This window comes from Phaenicophaeus curvirostris, chromosome 10, assembly GCF_032191515.1.
Source record: "Phaenicophaeus curvirostris isolate KB17595 chromosome 10, BPBGC_Pcur_1.0, whole genome shotgun sequence".
NCBI lineage: Eukaryota > Metazoa > Chordata > Aves > Cuculiformes > Cuculidae > Phaenicophaeus > Phaenicophaeus curvirostris.
Genome location: NC_091401.1, coordinates 22,999,738 through 23,018,666, shown reverse-complemented (window position 1 = coordinate 23,018,666; position 18,929 = coordinate 22,999,738). Strand labels below are relative to the sequence as shown.

Sequence of the window (18,929 nt, the reverse complement as noted above, 5' to 3'; positions counted from 1 at the left end):
CACTTAAAATGAATGTTAATCCATTCTTGCCTCAGGCTTTTGTACAAGCTGCTCTTTTTCTGGATTAAGAACTCACAAGGCAAAGCAGGAGCTGACTCTCTGCAAATATTTAAGTACATTATCAAGGTGCACTGCAATAACAAGAGAGATACCAATACCCAAGACTTTACAACTGTACTTGTATATCACCTCTCAGCCCTGCATGGGAATACCTGATATTATTAAATGGATGGAACGATATTAAAACGCAACTGGAAACAAAAAAGGCTGATGAGTAACTAAGAAAATTCAGAAGCTTTTTACAGCTGCTTCCACGTACACAGATATTTTCGTTTTGCCTCTGCCTCAGCCTGGGCTGCTGGTGGCTTTCATTAGGAGGTTCTTGAGAAGGAGCTATCCTGCTGCAGGAGCAGCGGCGTCCTGGATTATTACACGCACACAACTGCTCAACAAAGCCACTTTCTGTAAAGCAGTTCAGCATATGGGTCCCTCTTGATCCTTGTTTCAACCTTTGTTTCATGCTGAAACAGATACTATCTTTACCAGAATGAACCAAGAAATTAATTGGTTTTGTTTTTCTGTATCAAGGAAGGGAAAAGACTTGGCTTGTTTCAATTTTTAATTTTTTTTAACTTTCCCTCCAATCACACTTTGGACTGATGAGATCTTCAGTTTCTATTCTTTGATAAATTAAGAAGTGAAGCTCTTATTATGCTGTAAATAGTGCCCCATAGTGCTATAAATTCTGCTAATGAAAGAGGAAGACAGGGATAAGAAAGCCTGCACTTGCAATCACCAGGTACCTGACCGGTATGCGAGGCATGCAGGAGGCAGTCAAGCCCATCCTTAGTTTGGTCCCTTTGGAATTCAAGTGTAATTAGCTCTGCTTTTTTCAAGTTCATGCAAATACGAGTTCATTAGCATGTTTACTAATTCTAAGTGGTTCAAATGGCCTCTAATATTGAACATTATCACTTTTCAAATAGAAAGGTCACACAACAGAGACAGGTCAAAGCAACATTGGAACACTGATAAATCCTAAAACAGCTCAGGTCTTTCTCTAACGTATCAATCTAAAACAGATTAGAGCCCTAGAGTACCCCCCAGGCATTTGTGCACCAGTGTATGCCCGCCTGGATCCAAGCTTACAAAAACCCAGATGCATAGAGGTGCTCGCATAAACTCCTGAAGTACATCGATGGAATTGTGCTTCCCAGGAGACGGGCATCTACAGAGACATAGTAGTAAAAAAAAGCTTTCCTGAAGTGTTTTGATTTATTCTCTTCCTACAAAGACAGTTTCATGACTGGTTCATGAACTCTGACATTTGAGTATTATGGCTTAATGACTGATGCAGAGAAGGCACTGGTGATCCATTCTGAAACTGTTTATTGAGGAATCGAGATTCTCTGGCAGCTCAGAGCCTGGGTGTTAGCTCATTCTTGCCACTAAATACTTCTCCCTACAAAATACTTACTTATTTGCTCCTTTTGAGTGCTCCCCTTTCTAGCTGCATAAAAATATACCTGTAGGTTCTTTTTCAACAGTGTGGAGTTGTGTAAGCTATAAGCTTTATGCAGTAGTAAGACAACTGTATAGCTGGGGTATCCACGCACTTTCTTCATTTAGTTCATTTATTTCCTCCCTTCATGTGGCTGTACAGAGGTATGGTAAAAACAGACACTTCACTTTCATTTTAATTCATTGAAATTCCTTTTATGGTTCCCAACTCATCCCTCTTCACCTTGAAATACACTTCACTGCTAAGGGAAATTTTCGTGAGATGTAACACACTAATTCAAGAAAGATCAGGCAGTCTTAAATGTTTTATTAACGTAACTTTGAAAGTCAAAAGCAAAAACACTTAACCAGATCTTCTGGGGCATTTTCATGAAAAGAATAAAAGCTCTCATGTTCCCTAATTTAACTTTTCTTTCCTTATTTAAATCAGAAAACATACCCATTCTCACTTCCAGCCTCCACATTGCTGCTGCGTTCACATCCCCAGCCTCTTAGAAGTTGATCTCCTGGATCAAAAGCTTCCAGAAGATTTTAGTCTTCCAGGGCATTAGAAAATTAGAGTACTGCCTCAGGAACTCATGCTGCAACACCTGCAGCAGTTAAATTGCAAGCGATAGATTGCTTGCAGTGATTCTCCTTTATGTTGCTCAAGAGAGGACAAATTATTCCAAGTTTTCAAGTCTTACCGTTAGCTCCCTACACTTGTTGGCAAAAAAAGGGAACACGAAGTCCCCCTTCCAGGGAAGCAGGTGAGCATGGAGATTATGTTCAGCTTCTTGCCCAGCAAAGGACAAGAGAGAAGGGGTAGAACCTCTGGGGGGTTAATTCAGCTAGCTGGCTACATGGTTGAGTCTCCTGAAACTGCCAGGCGTTCTAGCTCCTGCTCCAGAAATGACTGATGATGTGCCAGGCTCGGGTCATGCGCGCAATGAGTTCCTGACATCTGCAGAGAGTTTCAGCTATCAAACCAGCCACCAGGGCTGGGAGTTCACTTAAGGAGAAACCACCTGTTTTCCTCACCCTTGTCACATCCAACAGAGCTGGTCAGTGAGCAGCTATGTCTAACAGCTGCCCATCTTTTTTGCACTCATGCCTTGCTATCAAGATCACTTTTTAAACTAATAATTGTGTTTCACAACAAAATGCTGGAAGAATTAATTTAAAATACGACAAACAGTAGCACAGTGCTTGCCCCAGGTTCAAGTTAAGGCTTCTCACAGCAACAGGGGCACGCCAGTATCACTACTTTGGCATGACAGACAACCACTAAGATCCACAGTTCTTCAGTTTCTTTCTTAAGAACTTTCTTTCTTAAGAACTGAAGAACTTTCTTTCTTAAGAAAAGAAACTGAAGACTGCAAAACGCAGCAGGAAGGTGATGGTGTTACGTTAAATAACGGAAGGCACACAGTTAATGATGTCTGTGTCTGAGGAGAGAGAAAAGGCCAGTTGCGTCTGGGACAGAAGGAGGGCTGAACTATAAAGTTCTATTTTCAGTTGTATTACTGAGTTGTATTAGATCAGTCAAGGGATATAAGCAGAAATTTAAGCTTGTAAAATGATCTGAACAGACCTGTTCACAGAGATATAATGTGTTTTCGTGACACACTTTTGGAATACTTTGAATCAGAAGCATATCGAGGTCACCTTAGAGCCACTATGACAGACAAAATGCCAAGTTTCCACCTTGTACATAAAAAAAAAGTCAATTAAAAACCAGTGTTTATCACTGAAATTGTATTTAGCTATCCTATCACCTGGGAATGCTGGGAAACTCAGTAACAAACATTCCAGCAAAAATCTCTTCTCACTATAACAGGTTTGAGGTAATGGCCTTTCATATTATTCATCAACATGATTTTCATCTTCCTTCAGTCAGGTTTCCCTTAATAAGAGACGCATAACCCATGTGCCAAAAAAGCTTTTAAAACCTACATTTGAAGAACTAATTCCAATATGCAGCTGGATATGTTTTCTTTTGGCTCTTCTGCCATGGCACCATCATGTTGTTTACAGTTTATTAGAAGCAGCTATCTCAAATGCCAGCCTTGAAAGTTTAGATGAACACTTTAGAATATACAAACTCCAACTAATGCAAAACCCAACACGTCCCAAGAGATAGTCTGATTTATGCAGAGTATTCTTCTAGTCAGGTCACATGCAGACCTGTAGCACAAACCAGTATGAAGCTACCATCTTGAGCTCCTGTATGTCACTACTGGGCAGAGTAGCACTGTTCTTTACAAGAAGGAGGATAAGTTGCTTTAAAAAAAACCCAATTTATTTTAAAATAAAGCTATTAACAAAATTTATATCTCAAAGGCTGAGAATATTGTCTATCACTTTAATAAGAGACCTAATTAAAATAACAGATTAGAAATAGTCCATGAATTGGTAATATCAAGGTACCACCTCCCACCACAGCAACCAGGACAGAGCTTTTTGGTAGATCTGGATGAGGACACTGATACTCTAGCAAAGACTACCCTATGGGATAGCAGGTGTTCCTAAGCAGGTAAGACCCGCAGGACTTGAAATTATTGACTGTCTCACAAACACTCTTCAAAAAGATGATAGGTTAACTTGATCAGGAAAAAGTACTTCCAATTCTTCTCTGTGCTGCTGAAATTCAAGTTAGAACTGGAGTCCAAGGAGATGGTCCCTGAACTCAGAACAGACAATCTGGCCACAGAGTCCAGATTTCAGGAAGAAATGCTTGATAAGAGGCCCTCGATCACAAAACTGACCTTATAAGTCCCAAAAGGGTATCTCAAATGAAATCACCCTCCAGAGGGTTAAAATGTTCCATAAAAGTTCTGTATGCAAATCATTCAATAACTGCTAACAAATGTAGATACATTATTTAGATTTTTGTTCTGCTTTTGTTTACAGTTACACCATTGACACAAAAAAAAACAAAGAAAAAAAAGTATCTCATCAAAGAAAAGAATTGATAGTAAATACCAGTCTCCTTTCTGCTTTTCAGAAACAATACAAAATAAAAATGTGGATGGGGGTATCAGAATAGATAACTGCTAAAATAAATACTAAAGCAAAAAATACTTCAGGTTGATGATTTAAATGTTTGTCAATTTAAACCGTCATAGAAAGTGTTTATTGAAAGCACTGATTGAAATAATTCCATCCTGGAGGCAGGAGATTGCTCCTGCCCTCAAAGTTAAAAATAATGTCACCATTAACCTCAGCAAAAGTTTGCTAATTGCCAAAGATTACAATTCTTTTATGCAACATTCATCCACAGAGAATTCACTCACTCTACTTTGCCTTCCAAAATTGCTACTGTAATAGTAGTTGTAAGGCAAGTCGTTTTTTTAAAAAAGTCAAACTTATGCTTTCATTTAAGACACATCACATAAAACATCTGGCAAAATGAAGAAGTCTGTCATACCAATCTCTCTGTCCATTAAATGTGGCACCACACATTACTATTTATGCACAGAACATAAGCAAGAAGAGGGGCTGCTTGGAGCTCTTCTCTGACATGGTGATGCCAATTGGCACTATGAACCAGGCAGCTGGTCCTACACTTTGTTCTCTAAGTTGGGAGCAGTAAGGACTGTCGATACGTGCCAGCAAACCAGTGACCATCAGTAGAAACAAAGAGGGCAAAGTTTAGTTTCCAGAGCACCCAGAGTTACAAAACTGTTAGTGTTCTTTCAAGTGCCATAAAGAAACACTGCCAAAATGCACATTCATGCTCTCTGTTTCTCTCAAACACACACACACAGATAAAAAAGTATTCATCCAAACCCACAGAAATAACCCTTTACGCATACGCCTCTCGGGTTTTGGATCTCAGGTAGTACATAAACACTGGCGCACTGAAACCGATAGCAGTTTTCCTATGTCTGCCTGGTGAGCTTGCTAGGTTAGTTTGTTATTAAATACTTACAGTCTTCAAGCAATCTAAAATTAAGGCATGCTGCAATGCAAAACCACACACTGCTCTCCTTCTTCTCCTCTACTCACCTTCTTATCTTCAAGTCCCAAGTTCCACATCTCATTTCCACTACCCTCTTCCTGCATTCAAGTTCCTGTGCCTTGTTATTCCAGTAAGAACACTGGATTCTTAGGATTGCATGGCCAGAAATGGTAAGAAATAGCTTTTTTTTCAAGCAGTCACTATACTTGTCATGGTCAACTGCATCTCCAACACCTGCCCAGCAGGTACATAGCTCAAGGCCACTCACCTTCACTGCTCTTGGATAGGAATCCCAGCAGCATCTTGTCCACAGACAGACCTAAGTAGTCAGGTGTGCTGTGCCCCATGATCCCAGCATCAGGTGATCATTATCATAGGCCTTTCACAGCAATATCATGCTTAAACTCTGTTATAAAACTGAGTTACAACACATACCATAAGCCTGTGTATGGCTTCGATTAGTTTGGCATCTCCCAGTTAACGCCACTCTGGGAAAATCAGGTTCAGTCTCCTGCCCAGCACTGCTGCTTCTGAACTAGGAACTGTTCTTCTTTAGACTGTAGTTATTTTTCTACTTTTTTCTGCATTATTTCCCTTTTCATCCATACCAACAAAGGGTATTTACTGACCATTTAGGATGGTCAGTAGTACATATCTAATGAACATACTGGCGTTATTCAGTAGGATCATCCAAACTGCTGCCCAATTTCCCCGTTTCTCAGCAGAAAGAAACCTATTGCGATCACATCACCAGTATGTCAGGTTAAAGAAAAAACACTAAAAGAACCTTCACCATCCTACATAGTGTTCTATACAGACCTACCTATACGTAATTAAAAGAAGCAACTAGACAAATTAGGAAAAGACATTCTCACTCAAGTGCAGGAAGCAGATGAAAGCTCGGGGCTATGGAACATTAAGAAAACTAAGGACACAAGTATGTTTCATCCTTTCCTTCCTCCTACTCCCACACTAAGTTTCCATTCCTGAAGCACGCAGCCGTGGACAGACACTTTATTTCATGCTGATCGCAATCAGATATTTCAATACCTCAGCTTCAGCGTGTGTTTGAAGAAAACGCACATTTCAAGGAAGGCTTAGGCAATTCTGTGGTGCAGTCTGTGAGTAGACTACCTCCAAATTAATCATCTTCCCATTTAAAATGCAAGTTTACAGAAGTGCACGCAAGCCACAGCACACTGGAGGACTGTATTATGGGCCACGCACTTTTACTTATCAGAAGAACTGTTTCATGCCCTCCAGCAGTTTTCTGTCTAGTAGAGAATGAAAAAGTAAAGAGATTTATTACATTAAAAAGCGTATTGATTGAAAGTAGTACTGTATGACAGTTTCAGCTATTATAACAGAAGTTAATAAAATCAAATGTTTACCCCTGAAGGGGATTTTGAAAAATATAAGCCTTCAACATTTATGACAATGAGAAAATTTGCAAGGGATAACATTTTAGCGCTGAAAGTAAATGCAAATAAATGTTCCTTTCTCCAGGGGAGCTTTGAGGTTTGCCGACATGACGTGCTATGGATAATTGCATTGTGGTTTAGCAGTTAAAACACGTACTTTGATTGTCTGGCTGGAGATGTCAGCTGCTCACACAGCTGTGAATCAGACAAGGTCGGAGATGATGAGAGCCAGCAATGTTTCAGCATCATAATCAATTTGTATCAGCAGCAGTAGGATTGGTACTTTCTGCTGCCATGCAGCTCTCAGAAGTTCTTTATGACACCCAACCAAGAGAACCATGCTTGTTCCTCTCCTATCGCCTGCTTTCCTCTATCACTTGATAACTTGGATGCTGCTCTCCCCAGTGCCCAAGTCCCTGACTCACCTGACTCTTCTACAGAAGTAGAAAGGAAGGTAGATGTTTCCACTGTGATTATGTAAATATTTCTGCTGGTGAAGTTTGCATTGTGCATCATGGAGCGAGTCCAGAGAAGAGCAACGAAGCTGGTGAAGGGGCTGGAGAACAGGCCTTATGAGGAATGGCTGAGAGAGCTGGGGTTGTTTAGCCTGGAGAAGAGGAGGCTGAGGGGAGACCTCATTGCTCTCTCCAACTACCTGAGAGGAGGTTGTGGAGAGGAGGGTGCTGGCCTCTTCTTCCAAGTGACAGGGGACAGGACAAGAAGGAATGGCCTCAAGCTCCACCAGGGGAGGTTTAGGCTGGACATTAGGAAAAAAATTTTCACAGGAAGGGTCATTGGGCACTGGAACAGGCTGCCCGGGGAGGGGGTTGATTCACCTTCCCTGGAGGGGTTTAAGGCACAGGTGGACGAGGTGCTAAGGGGCATGGTTTAGTGTTTGATAGGAATGGTTGGACTCAATGATCTTCCAACCTGGTTATTCTATGATTCTATGCTATGGCCCAGAAATTACTCTAGACCTGAAAGCCTAGTCTTAGGAAATACTTTCTGTTCTTTTTATTTCTTGATTGCGATCAAGATGGTTCACTTATACCAGATCAGGAATAGCTCTGTCATCTAAACATCAGGCCTTAAGGCATAGATGGGCAGTTATTTAAACTACAATCTACACGCTCTTACTGGTCCCCTACTGATCCTGTCTTGACTAGTTATTAGTATTCTGGCATCTGCAAACTCTTTTTTTTTTTTTTTGTAAACTGCAATGAATTTTACATTTTTTTAAATCTATGTTGCTTTCAAATGAAACCTCTACATTTGGTAGTAAGTTTTAAATGGCTTTAATAAAAACACTAGCTGAAGTGTTTAATGTTAACTAAACAACCAGAGTAAAAGCACACACGCACATCCCAAAAGAAATTCTACAACTTGTTGCAACTACTGATTCTGCACACAACTTACAATGCCTGGAGATCACGAGTTCTTTGCAGCTTTATCATGACACAAACTTCTTTTTGGACCTGCCTCATCCGTCATCTTTGTTGTCTTATTACCTTCAGGGTACACTGAAACTCTACATGGCTAGTAAAGACAAAGAGTCATTAAAACTTCACAACCTCCCTTTATGCGAAGATCTCTTGGACTGGCCACAAGCCAGAGAAACTGGTCAGTCCAGCTGGACTGGTATCTGGTAACAGAGTCGCTGATGGTGAACGTTGATGATAACTTGAACCTGACAAGGAAGTGAGCAGCCAAAGGGAACTTGTAATTATAAAAGCTATTTTGAAGAATCAAGAGGCTCACTCATATCTACTCTGTCTTTCAGCAGGTGGTCAAACAGGGCATACATTCCAGAACTTGTTGCAGGTTCAAACTGTCTTTTAAATTGGGACACACATGCACACTGATGGGACCATGCAGATCATTTTAATCAGCACAGACGTGTGACAGCATTATGAGCAGCAACAGCTCGTATTGCTGCCTGTCTTTGGCATCCTGCCTGAGACGCAGGCTGAGCACCCCGGTGCCGCTGCAGCTCCTGGGTCTTCTGGGGTCCCAGCACACATGAGGACCTAGCTGGTGCAAAGAGCCAAGAGCTGGCATGGGCCAAAGGAAACACAGCTTGTCGCAGTAGAGCATCTCTTAAATGGAGGAACGTGTAAGGGTCATGCGATGCTCAAGTTTAAAAGCATCATCACAAAGTCGCCTGGGCAGCAGGGGTTACGGGCGTGTGGGCAATGAGGCATGTTTTGCAGAGACACAGAGTAGGGAGGGTTGCAGTAGGGTCCGAAGGATGGGTGAGCTCACTTGAACTTTAAGGTTTTAATAAATACTAGTGAAGAAGCGGAGCTAGAGGCGTATGACTTTCTGTGTATAATTAGAGCAGCTGCTGCCCTTAAATTAGTTTTGGGAACTCTCCTTTCAAGGGCATAGATTCAAACCAAAGGGCACTACAGAAGGAGTATATAAATGTTTTGTTCCCTTTTCTACGTCTATCAATATCTATGCTGTGCTTAAACGAACAGCAAGTCCTGAACCTCCAGACCCAAGAAACACTAGCGCCAGTTACCTTTGGATTGACTTTCTGGGTCACAAAACTTGACCAATCTTGTGCATGACCATTTCCAAAGGATCAGCACGTTCAAAAGCTGCTGGGGCTAAAGCGAAATGTGCAGCACTGCCTGTAGTTTCACTTCTGAGAAGTCAATATGTATGTGCCAAGGAGGAACGATAGATGGGCCAGGTGAAGGGAGACAGGGATGAAGGGTCCTGAGAACAAGGGAAAATTCAGAGGTACCAGATCCAGCACACAGGAACCCTGCGAGAGTACAGGATCTTCTTACAGAGCCAAGGCTGCTGCAGAAAATTGCAGCCACCGGCAAAAACTAGACAGCAGCAAAACAAAGCATCCGTATGCCAGGAGCTCGTTTAAAAAGTGAAACTGCCAGGAGCCAAAACTCAATTTTAAGGAACAATTTACACCATAAATATTTGAATCTCTAACAACAGGGAGAAATACTACTCTGATCCAAAAAAGCTACCGAAAGCATTACACTTGAGACAGAGCTAGAACAATCTGCTGTTTTAACTAACCCCACATGACAGAGAACGTGAATTTTCTTTCTCTCATACTATGCAACACAAAAATGCCCAAGTTCCTAACCTCAGAACAGAATTGATGAAAATCCTACTGCCCCAAACATGTATGTACATTTATTTATTGCACATCCATGCTGGACACCAGCTTAAGTAGGGCTAATGAACAAGTCTTTGCCATTGCCTACGCTGTGTGGGAAGCAGCATCAGTAGCCCAAATCTGCACATTTTTAAGCAATTTGAGACACTGCTGAACCTTGATCCATCTTTAGAGATTGCTTGTGTATCTACGGACGTGGCCCCAGGAGTGCTGCTGCAGGGTATCAGGTTAAAAAGCGTCAGGCAAAGCATCTAACAACTGCGGTCTGAACATTCCTGTTCAGCAGCTGTGAAATATCCTCCCCATCTACAGCAACGGATAAAGTGCTGAGCGCTGACCACAAAGCAAGAGCACATACACACACAAACAACTCCATAGGAGTAGCCTGAGTTATTCAAGTTCACGGAGAAACTGAAATGACTTTCAGAATCTGAAAGCATCTAAGAATCAAAATTGATTTAATTATACCAGTAGCAATCAGCTTGCTGCCTGTGTGCCCAAACATAGAAGCACTGGTCCAGGCTAAGCTGGCAGACTACATTTAAAATTAATTGACTTTTTGATTTTTATAAAAATTGAAAAAGACTCAATTCTACACTCAGTGATACAGCTGTGAACGGCAGCGATAAGCATTCTACTTCCAATTACATATTTTTACACCAATTTAATCAATTTTAAGTTGCAATTTTGTGACTTAAATAAGCATATAGCGTAGACCTAGAATCAAATAAGCATGGTTTTGTAAGGTGAAAATCATAATTCTGTAACATGATATCCAAGGATCAAAACTTTGATAAACTAAAACTGACAGAAGTGTTCCTTTATATCATTTTGGCTTATATTTTCAGCCACTCATGTGGAGTTTATAAGCAGATTTGAGAGTTGCATATCAACATGACCTCACCTATGTAAACATTTACTCAAGCATTTAGGCACTTTGCAGAGGATTCTAGATTAGAAACTGAAGGAAATTGCTATAAAAGGAAAACCATCCCAGCAGTTTCTTTTTAAAAACTGCAAAGCCTCAAAGACTTAAATTAGGCCAAAACATCCATAAAAACTCAGAGCTGTTGTTTGATTTATTCTTATAAAATCTCTAAGGCATTAATCCCTAATGGCCTTTATTCAAAAGTATGATAGATAAATTCTCATCACTAAGTTTGCTAAAGAAGTTCACTATCACAGGAACAGGTTTTGAAATAGAATTAACAGATCCGGATAAATTTAGAAAAAAGCCAAAGTTGTTAGCTTTCTTATCTTTCAACACAGCGTAAACACCTTCTGCTATTAGGAGCAGAAACTAAGGAAAAAGAAAAAAAATCCACAGATCACCAAAATAAAAATATTAGCTCATTAGTTCATATTAGGTAGAAGGCAAACATTTATCTCCAGCTGTCAACTACCATCTCCAATTAAATGGAATAAATTTCTGCCTGTCAGTGTCTGAGAAGGTGCTCGTGATCACAGCCCAGCCTACACCCAGGTGAGTTTGGATCATCACTTTGTGAGGGGGTTGAAAAAATCACCCATTGTACAGACACTACATCCTGTCCTGACAGTATGATGTACAGGACACCCCCACATGTTCAATAAACTGATGGCTTCACCTTCACCGAGGACTAAGCCATCTCAGGTTCATTAGAGAAGATGCACAGGAGCTATTACTGTGGTACGCAGCCTTACAGAAGTTCTCTTCCCAACCTAACCCTGCAGTGGCTTGTTTGTGGTGGCAGAGAGCAAGTTCACCCCAGTGAATCTGGGAAGAGTTCATTACACTTTCAGGCACCTGTATTTCAAACGCATGGCAAGTTCATTTAAACCCAGCTGGCAGTCTCACCTAAGCATTCCCATTTCCATAGCCTCAGACAAGGCTGGTAAGGACTCTCACCATTATCTACTGACCTTTCCCTTTTCATTTGTCTCTGTAAGTTAATCAGTAACCAGAGACTTCTGCCAACAGTTCACACTTCTGATTTCAATGTCCTGTAACACACAAAGCAGTAAGTGATGTTGATATAACCACTGGTCACTTACACTAAAATTCCCTCCTTTCACATTTAAGCTCCCCAGTCTTTCCCTACCTTATGAATAAAAATAAAAGCGTATTTCACATACTGCAACACTATATCAGCAACTCTAAAACGCAATTATATTGTGCAAAAAACTCCTATCCACATCTACAGATCCTACGGAACAAGCATTGCCATGTTCCTATTCATGAAAGAGAAATAAAAAGAGCAGGACATTTTTTACGAGACTATAACTAAGCTTTAATTTCCTACCATTGTTATCCACATCAGTTTATGACTGCAAACAAGCACAGACAGAGTACAATGTACTATCTATTACTATAATTATTTTCAAAGTCTTCACCTCACAGGGTTAGGAAACAGCAATGATATGCGACATCACCATAACCATAAAATGCAGATGGTCGCTGAGCTACTTTGTTCTTGTCTAATACTGAGATCTCATTAAACTAAGTGCTTGAACCTTAAATATTTGAGAAAAGAACCCTGCAGTAAATGCTAGTTAGAACAGTTAAGTCATTCTGATCAAGCATCCATCCTTTCCTTTGCTTAGCTTTCAAGCTGTTTGTTATTTTATCATTGATGCAGTTTGCCACATCTCAATCTTCCAGTCTACGCAGCCCTACAACTTCTAACTACAGGAAAGAAAAATAAAGGCAAAAAGAAACAAAAAAGCCCTTGAGCCATCTGTAAGCCTTATAAAGAAGCTGATGGGAGAACAAATACTTTCTTGTCTTTTGAGTCTAAGTTAGATCATCTTGAATACTCCTTTAGCCACATTCAGTGAGACAACAGGCAGAAACTTCTCTTCAGTTCCTTTACCCTTTACCTGTTCTGCATTATTATTATTATTATTCTTCAATTCTCAAGAAACAAACTTAACATTTTATAAACGGAAGATTGTGCCACACACTGTGTGTCAAGCTTTATCACTGAACTACTATTGCCTTTAACAAGCAATTGCAGCAGCACACCAGATTCTTGACTGTAACACAGAGCATTAATAATTATTTTTGCTTATTGCTTTCTCATCAAGACAGCCACAAAATGTAAGTAAACGGCTGCCTGCCTACAAAGGCCAAAACTGTATGATGGAACAGGAAACAACATAACAGAAAAGTACAATTTATGCAAAATGTTGGCAATACTTAAGCAAAACCCAGAAATCTTCATAAATCAGCCCTACACAGTAATTCATATTGAATTATGCTCCTCTACCCCTTCACTTCAACAGGATATGTCAGGAAGCAATTAATGGAGACACACTCCCTTGTACATAGCTGTAAAGAATTAATCTAGATCTCATTTGTGGTATTGTCTGTTTGGAAAAACCATTTTTCCCCATAGAGAACAGTTTGTTTTGCATGTACTGCCAGAGATTAGCAGTTCTTTGTTCTTTAAACACACATAAAGAAATTTAATCAGATTCCATATGGAAAATTTAGTCTTTACAAGGGCTTTGCTACATATGTAGGTAAGGTGTTCCTCAGGAACATTTATCTTTTAAAAACAATATAAAAATAAAATAAGACATCTGGAAAACCAATTCAAATAGAGACCTAAAAGGTAATATTATGTACTACAGATTAAATAAGAGCATCAAGTTTTGCTAATTCTTTTCCCTCCCCTCTTTTCTACTTGAAACTACAAAACCTGCTTAGATTAAAACCTATTTTTTGCTGTATGTACAGCCCACAGTTTGCAGATCTTCTGATCAGTTTTACAGAAAATCTAACAAGATTTTCTAGTAACTAGAAACTACTTATGTCCCCAATGATCAGGCACCTATTTTTGTAAGGGTAAGGGCCCCTAAGAATATCTGGGGGTTTCATTGGGAAGCTAAAGAAGAGATATTGGATACACACATTTTCAAAATACTAACTTTAGTGAGGTTTGGAGAAAGATCTGCTAAACCTTGCTAAATAACAGGCCTCATATAACAGCCTCATACTTTGCCGCTGAATCAATTAGAGTGAGTCCTCTGAGGAATCGGAATACAAATGAGCTTTCCACAGATCCAATATTATCATTAGGATATCTTACAGATGTAATTCCCAAGATCCACAACGAAACAAACAAACAATACATATAGGGCACATTCTTGTCATTTAGCTATTCTCTGTGTTAGTTTTGGATTATTTAATATACTGAGTTTGCAATTGACTGTACAGCAAGGTCTGTATATGATACAAAACTAAAGACAGAAATAAGATCCCCCTCTAACAATGCCAAAGTCTCCCTGTGTGTGTGTGTATTGTAATTCCAACTGTAACAATCTCAGAACACTGCTTTTAAACCAAGACACAGATATTCCCGCGAACTTGACTGATTGGCTGGGAGGAGAAAAAGTGTCAGTCTAAACAAAGGGGAAGAGGGTAAAAGACAAGAGCCCAAGCACCACCTGTCCAAAGGCTCAGGAAACAAAAGAGCCAGAGGTACCAAATGCACGGATCGGAGCCAATATTCCTTCAGGAGGAGGGGTGTACCAGCTTGTAATACGTACTCCTCACAGCCAAGGAGCAGTGAACTGGCACAAGTACATCAGTAAGAGCTGGCACAACCGTGCCCCAGATGAAACCAGACGTAAAAAGGAAAATAGGTTCAGCATCAGAATTATTTATGAAGCAAACAATTTCCAATATCCAAACCTTTAGCATTATTTTAACAGGGGGCAGAAACTGCAATCCAGCCATGGGACAGGTGACCGACTCCCTTCACAACCGTGCTGGCAGCAGAAGAACAGCTTTTTGATTATGTGCCTAAGGCCTGGAATGTTCAGGCAGCACTTCTAGGTTTAGTGGGGCAGCAGCTGCTGTCCTTGTGCTCCATTAGTGTCTGGTCACTGCCAGAGCTTTTCTAGGAAGGACTCTGACTACATGATCTGTGAAAGCAGCTGGAGGAACAACCCAAGCTCTCTTGCTGCCTTACCCCTCCTCGGCAGGAACACGTACGTGATAAACTTCAACGTTTCTCTCCAGCTTCCATCATCCTGGCAAAACCTGTAAGGTAAGTGCTGACCCAGCGTAACGGTTGCTGGAGCTAATTTGTCACACAAGGACAAATTCTTTGTCCTTTTCCACAGTTATGAAACGTATGCTTTGTGCTACACAAAAAGCTACGTGGCAGCACCACAGTTCGAAAAGAAGAGGAAGCTATGGTTTCACCGTTCATCATCTGAAACAAATGAAGTATCCCATCAAGCTGTAACACTAATTACACAGCATTACCTAAAGGAAATCACCCTGCCTAAAGAAGTAAGAGGTTAAACACCAGAAAGTTTCAAATTGACAGTTTTCCTGGCTTTCCACTAGGGAGAGGACAAGGATGACAGCACAGTTGTAATGACTTAAAAACTACATGCAATTCACAAACACGACACTCATTCTCAGCGACTCGCTGGTGTTCCAGGAGGGAGAATCGCTGCGAGGACAAGGTTGTACGCACACCAGCTTCAAGACTGCGCACACACTGCCCTTTAGGAGGACTCCTCTCTGCTGATGAGCCCAGCTCCTGACAGGAGCGAGAGACCAGCCCTGTGCCAAAAGCGGATCACGCCACGCTTCGCTGGAACAAAAGATGACTCCAGGGAGTTTGTGCTCATCATCGTTATTCCGCGCACGGGAGAGCCACCTCCAAAGGCTTTTACTTCAGTTAAACCTTTACTACGGTAAAGGGCAGAGGGGCTATGAACACATTTATACCGCGCCAATTGTGGAAGGTGTAATGAGGAAGGGAATCGAGTATCGCTCTCGATGCCTGTTTAGAGACACCCCCCCACCCTCTTAAAATATTAAGGCACAGCACCCAGTGTCTCAAGATAATTGCACAAATACACATCCATTCTTTGCTCTGCAACCACCTCCCCACCTCCACCCTTTTTGGTTTGGTTTATTTGGTTTTTTTTCCCAACTGAGCACTTGCCTCTCCTCCGTGCCCATCAAATATCCCGAAGATGGAGGGGTGAGTCTTGTTCACCAGGTCAGTGATTACTTCGAACCTGTCCTCCATGTGATCCCTCCGGCCTTGGATGGAGTAGACAGCCACGTTGTGGCTCTTGAACTCCCAGGTCTTGGAGAACTCAGCGTCCAGCACGTCCAGCCCCCCGAGCCTGTCATTCTGCATGATCTCTGCCACCTTGCCCTTCACCATCTTCACCGCATCCCTGCTGGACTTAACGATGGTTTTCACCTCATCCGTGTGGAAGAAGTAACTCCACAGGGCCAGGCTGATGCACAGCAAGAACAAGGTCTCCGGTCTAAGCAAGAAGTAACGCATGATCCGACCCAGCAGAGACAGCAAAGTCATTGTATCCTCTATCATTTATTATCGAGACCGGGTCTCCCCGCACCGTGCAACGCGCACCGGGCGGCGCTGGCTCCGAGCCGCTCAGTGCATGCTCCGCGCCGAGCCAGCCGCTCGGGGCACGCTCCGCCGGGGGCAGCCGCTCAGTGCCCGCTCCTCCGGGGGCAGCCGCTCCGGTGAACGCTCCTCCGGGCGCAGCCGCTCCGGTACATGCTCCTCCGGGTGCAGCCGGGCAGCTCCGAGCCCCGCCGCCCCCTCCCTCCCGGCCCTCCCGCCAGGAGCGGCGAGGAGCGGAGCGCGCCCGGCCCGCCTCGCTGCCCCCGCACAGCCCTTCTCGGGAGCCCCTAGGCCGCCGCTCCGCCTCCGGGCCCCGCGGGAGGCCGCTCCGCCGCTCTCGCCGCTCGCCCAGCCGAGGAGGTGGCCGGCAGGGCCGCCCGCGGGTACCTGGCGCCCGTGTCCCCCGCGCCTTGCGCCGTCCCTCCCCCCGGGGCGGAGCGACGCCGCCCGCGCCTCCTCGCCCGGCGCCCGCCCGAGAGACTACAACTCCCGGCGGCCTTCGCGCCAGGGGGCGGGGACGCCACGGGGCGACGGCGCGGCGCGAGGGCTTCTGGGAGTTGTAGTCCGCAGGTGCGGGGCTGCGCCGTGAGGGAGAAGCGGGTTAAAGCGATGCGGTGGGAGGAGGGGGGGTGGGGGCGCAGCTCGGTGTCATCGTTGTGGGAGACGCGCCCGGCGGGATTGAGGGCACCCTCAGGAAGTTTATCGAAGGCACCGAGCCTCGTGGGGCAGTAAATAGGCTGGAGGGAAGGGATGGCGTCCAGAGGGACCTGGAAGGGTCTGAGAGCGGGGTCTGTGTGAACGTCATGGTGCAAGGTCCTGCGCCTGGGGCGGTCCCAGGTGCAAACACCGGCTGGCAGAGGGTGCATTGAAGAGAAGGACTTGTGGGTGTTGGTGGGTGAGAAGCTCAACAGGAGCCGACACCGTGTGCTTGCAGCCCAGAAAGACAACCGTATCATAGAATCATAGAATCACCAGGTTGGAAAAGACCCACCGGATCATCGAGTCCAACCATTCCCATCAATCACTAACCCATGTCCCTCAGCTCTTCGTCCACCTGTCCCTTAAACACCTCCAGGGAAGGTGAATCAACCCCCTCCCTGGGCAGCCTGTTCCAGTGCCCAATGACCCTTTCCGTGAAAAATTTTTTCCTAATGTCCAGCCTAAATCTCCCCTGGCGGAGCTTGAGGCCATTCCCTCTTGTCCTGTCCCCTCTCGCTTGGGAGAAGAGGCCATCACCCTCCTCTCCACAACCTCCTTTCAAATAGTCACAGGATTGTTTGGGTTGGAAGGGACCTTAAAGATCATCCAGTTCCAACCCCCCCTGCCATGGAGAAGCACTGAAACTAGAAGACAACAGCCTTCTCAAAACCAGTCCTGAAAGTAACATAAATTTAATGCCAAACATCCCTACTCTTACTCTTTCCACCAAAGAAATATTTGGAGATGTTCAGCCACCGTTGACAAACAGGTGGAAATGATAACAAAACTGCTCCAGTGCAGTATTTCTCAAAGATAAGTCATAGAATCATTTGTGTTGGGAGGGACCTTTAAGATTATCCAGTTCCACCCCCCCTGCCATGGGCAAGGACACCTCCCACTGAACCAGGCTTGGATGAGGCCTTGAGCAACGTGATCCAATGGGAGGTGTGCCTGCTGGTGGCAGGGTCTTTGGAACTGGATGATCTTTAAGGTCCTTTCCAATTCTACGAAAGAGATGCAAACCTCATCAGGGAGTGCCGCGGCGGCAAGCACGCGAGTGCAGCTCATCGTATTTCAGAAGCCTGAGTGACCCCATCAGTCATCCCTGCTTCTACTAAAAGTCCCAGGAAACAAAGAAGTGAAACACTGCTGGGATTCTTCTAGAGAATAATCTTCCAAGACTGTCTAGTAAATGTAATCAGGTTGTGTCCAGTTACATCCATGGATTCGCAGGTGAAGGGGAACCGCAGCAGGAATTTCTCCATTATTGAGCTGGTAGTGGAGTTTGCCTAGGCAACTTTTTAACAGGGAGGAAAAACCTGCTCAAGATGTGCCTTTTCCTTCTCTGACCCATTTCTGTAAATTGCTGTTTTTCTGCTAATTGGTAAGCAATGAAAATTACAAGCTGTGGCTGTGTGAGCAGTAGTTTGCTAGGAGAGAAACAATTCAGCTGAGGACCTGAGCCACAAATGAGCTGGGGTGCTTTTCAGCCACTTGGTGGGTGGGGGGGGCTGACAAAATTTGTCAGTCAGCCCCAGAGTGGCACAGCCAGTGGGAACAGTCAAGCACAGGAGGGTGGTGTTGAAAATGAATTAGCAAACCACAAAAACAGTCTGAAATTTTGAGTGAAAAATATAATAAACTGCATTTCAGCCAAGGCTGAGTACTCAAATGCACACATCCAAGTCTTCCAGGAGCTCCCACTTGCTTGGGCCTTCTATAATATCAAAGGCGTAAATGAACCTACACGAAATTATGTTTTTCAAAGATCAGCTTAGGTAAACTACATCAAGCCAAACCTGGTT

The 18,929-nt window shown here is 43.3% G+C and overlaps 1 protein-coding gene across 3 annotated transcripts in view; it reads right to left on the bottom strand.

Annotated features, from left to right (window-relative positions):
• PPM1L (protein phosphatase, Mg2+/Mn2+ dependent 1L) overlaps positions 1-16,851 on the bottom strand; it is a 102,412-nt gene extending 85,561 nt beyond the window's left edge. For all 3 annotated transcript variants that reach the window (XR_011338109.1, XR_011338110.1, XM_069865149.1), the window contains exon 1: positions 15,988-16,851. Coding sequence is in view for 1 of the 3 variants with exons in the window: in XM_069865149.1 (XP_069721250.1) it covers positions 15,988-16,386 (399 nt within the window). In the remaining 2 variants the exon portion in view is untranslated. The remainder of the gene's footprint in view (positions 1-15,987) is intronic.
• Between the last annotated feature and the right edge of the window lie 2,078 nt (positions 16,852-18,929).